We start from the raw sequence: 3,490 nt of genomic DNA, 5'->3' as shown, positions 1-3,490 counted from the left end.
AACGGTGTTCACAATAGAATAAATTTCGTCATGCATAAAAAATGCTCTCTAAAACTTGCTAGGTTTTTTACTTTCTTATCCATATATAGGCTATAGTGTGACAGCAAGATGAGTAGTAAAAAAATAAATATTGATTTTCGTTGTTTGTGTTTTAAACGTTAATGTTCGTGATAATACCTTCACATGAGTATAGTGTGTAGTTGCTTTGTAAACAATCAATCACTTTTTATAGACCTTTTTAACAATTAGATAAAAGTAGGAAAGTTTATGGCTTTATTTAAATTCAAAGTTTGGTAACGTCTCGAGCTAACCTAGATTGTTCTAAAGAACTATAAACTATGATCTTGTCAAGAGAGAAGTGTTTTTTTCGTATATCTCTCATTTCCTTTATCATTGTTTTAGATTTGTTTGATAGGTGAACTTACATAAACTCTATCAGACATTATTTTACGGACTAAAAACTGAAAGAAGAGCTGAAAGAAGTACCAATTGGCTACAAGAGCAAAAAAGTTGTTTATCAGGTAAAACCCTTTAGTAGTTATTAAAATACAACCACTGCATCGATTTATATTACCGGCCAGTATCTGTAAAACTTATTTATTATTGCTTTCTTTACCTCAACCCATTTCTTAGAGAAAGAGGCGGGCGGTGTAACAAGCCCCCTTCTATTTATGGTAATAATTATGGCGAACACAGCACATATGACGTAATGATTTGTTTTATACTTGTTGGTAGGTTTCTGATGAAAGCATGGAAAGAACGACAATAATTTATTTCTGGATGCTATCTGTCGCCGTTCTGTTTACGAGAAGTACTAACATATTAATAAAAAAAATTGTTTCTTTGTTGTCTCTATCAATATTAATATTGCATTTATTTCTCTCTAACACAGCTTCCAGTTTGCAATGCCATCGAAGAAGCTACACTGGGAACAACACAGATATAATCTGCAGGCCTGGTCAGGTCTGTTTAGGAGCACATGTAGGATACACTGTTGAAACAGATAGTGGGGAAAGTGATTTGGTTAAAATGAGTCTAGGAAGCTGCTATGACAGCAATAACTGCCAAAAATTTTGTGCAAACAGTAGTGCTACTGGAGTACAGGTAAAGACATGTGAGGTGAGTAAGAAAGGACAGCTGTCGTTGTTGTCGCTTTTTCTTTTATTTTCATTATTTGTTTTTTCTCGTCATCGTTGTCATAGTAGCTACATATGATAAACTATTTTTAATTTAGGTAGACTGCTGTAACACGGACTTTTGTAATGCCAAACACACAAAAACAAAAGGTAAGAATCAGAATAAAGTTATTAAAGTTATCATTCAATAAAATTATACAAAATTTTATACAAACACATGGTGTACAAAAGCATACCATTATATAACTTAATTCTTTTGTACTACAACCAAGCTTTTTTATAGCCAACTAGTTTCTAAGCGACTGTTAAAACTAATAAAGACCTTTGATGTACGCAACAGTTTAAGTTTTTTCGGGGATTCGGGGATTCCTCAATGCTAGGGAGGGGAAGGGGGCTGACCCCCCCCACCTCTGTAAATTCTAAATTATTCTTCAATAAACATGAAACTCACTTAAAGTGTTGCCCACACCTTGGGTAACAATTTAGCAAAGAAAATTGCTGATGTTAGCATTTTTTGAGACTGACGTCGTCAAATATGTTTAATTGGGTGAAGAATAATTGTATGATTTCTTTGTTTCTAGCCACACTTATATGAGAAACAAAAATAATGTATCAATATATCTAAGAAGTCCCCTAAAGCTTATGAAAACAATAATAACTCACGTGATAAAATTGGTTGCCATCAAAACACTTCGACATGGTTTTTTAGAAAGAACATAACAGAAAATTAAAGTTATATAAAGTTAGGAAAAGTAAAAATATCAACGTCTTACTACAAGCCAGTACTGTTTATTTGGTTTGCTTATTCCAATTTTAACACGAAATCTTTTGCCAAAATTATTATTGTTTATTCTCACTTGATTCTGTGCGTTCTTATTTTGTTGGACATTGTTCTGTAATAAAATAAATAAATTTCTAATCTGTTCAAAATTATTTTTGTAGGTGAAATAAGAAAATGTTTCGGCATGAGACCACAATCAACCGATACAGCTTTAGTATACTGCAACGCTGCAACCGAAATGTGTTTTGGTGGCGCTATGGAATATGTAATTAAGGCCCCGCAAGGAAATCTAACCATTAATGGACCAATGGGAGGTTGCATACCTAAAAGTTATTGTAATTCATTTTGCAAGTATTTTGACAGAACACCTCCTTTTAAACCGACCCTCCATAAATTAATCATGGGAAAATGCAAGGTAAAACTAACACAATTTCTGGACTAAGGAAAAAGTATTGACAAACCATCTTTATTTTTTATTATCCCATAAAAAAGCTCTTGGCAATTAAATTTACATTTTTCAGAAGGTGAAAGAAAAGTCATTTTTTATTGAGGCACTGAGAATCTTAAAATTTAAGTTGATTTTAAGACTCAACAGCCGCGTAACTTCAGATCTTAATTTTGTTTTGTTTTATAGATTGGTTGCTGCAATACCGATTTGTGCAACACAGAAGCATTTGTTAATAGTACAATAAAAGAGGGGACAGATAACACTAACGCATCTAATGTTCTCAGTGGAAAACAAAACTCTTTGGTGGCATTAGTTTCAATTATTCTTTTACTATTTGTGTTTAATTTTTATTAAATTTAATTTTTTTTTCATTTTTGTTTAATTAAATAGGCACAATTCATTTGTATATGTAATCGCACGTTTACGAGTGCAATTAGGAAATAATCGAACGAGTATTTTTTTTTGCTTTTAATTTTCCGAGTCCGTGAGGACGAGGACAATTTTGAAAAGCAAAAAAAAATACGAGTTCGTTTATTTCCAATTGCACCAGGAACCGTTCGATTACGAGCTAATCACGCAATGAACTATTTTTGTAAGAGTAGCACAGGATGTCAATTTCAATGTTTTGATTTTTTTATTACCCGATTTGTAATTAGTTCGATTCATTGTAAAGATATCTATTTTGACTTATCATAAAACGCGAATAAATATTTATGGGTATGAATCCAAAAGCAACAGTAATTATTTTAAACGACAAGTAAACGCTTTAGAAATTTTTTTTTTCTGTATCGAATGTTTTTTTTTCTCTTGTCCAGACTTAATGAACCTTATTGTTTTATGACCTTTTTATTACCTTTTTGTTTATGGGCTTTTTTATTATAGTTCGAATTTGTAACATCATATATATTTTTTAAATTATCGGCGCTCCTTAAAGAGTGCGGTTAAGATTTTAGAGTGAAATTAAGAAATAATTGCACTCCACAGAGTGCAATTACGATATAATTTGCACTGTAGAAGAAGCGCCAAACAAGAAAAATAGGTCATCGTGTGATTTCAAATATAAATTATAATTTCCTTTGTAAAAGTTTAATTACAAGGCATTTTTAGAAAGAAATATTTATGAAA

General features: G+C 31.6%; 1 protein-coding gene across 1 annotated transcript; it reads left to right on the top strand.

The window, feature by feature from the left end:
- The first annotated feature begins 290 nt into the window (after positions 1–290).
- On the top strand, positions 291–3,490 carry LOC130625389 (uncharacterized). Its single transcript, XM_057440477.1, has 6 exons — positions 291–521; positions 736–811; positions 893–1,119; positions 1,235–1,286; positions 2,079–2,332; positions 2,552–3,490. Exons 2-6 carry the CDS (start codon positions 751–753, stop codon positions 2,717–2,719), a joined length of 762 nt encoding a protein of 253 aa, XP_057296460.1. The 5' UTR covers positions 291–521; positions 736–750; the 3' UTR covers positions 2,720–3,490.

The sequence above is a fragment of the Hydractinia symbiolongicarpus genome, chromosome 14, assembly GCF_029227915.1.
Source record: "Hydractinia symbiolongicarpus strain clone_291-10 chromosome 14, HSymV2.1, whole genome shotgun sequence".
Taxonomy (NCBI): domain Eukaryota; kingdom Metazoa; phylum Cnidaria; class Hydrozoa; order Anthoathecata; family Hydractiniidae; genus Hydractinia; species Hydractinia symbiolongicarpus.
This window is presented reverse-complemented; position numbering and strand designations above follow the sequence as displayed.

Excerpts from the sequence above, each read along its gene's own strand:
- LOC130625389 (XM_057440477.1), top strand. The coding sequence starts at position 751 with ATGGAAAGAACGACAATAATTTATTTCTGGATGCTATCTGTCGCCGTT. Across the intron at positions 812-892 it reads CGCCGTTCTGTTTACGAGAA|CTTCCAGTTTGCAATGCCAT; the intron begins GTACTAACATAT and ends TCTCTAACACAG. Across the intron at positions 1,287-2,078 it reads CAAACACACAAAAACAAAAG|GTGAAATAAGAAAATGTTTC; the intron begins GTAAGAATCAGA and ends TTATTTTTGTAG.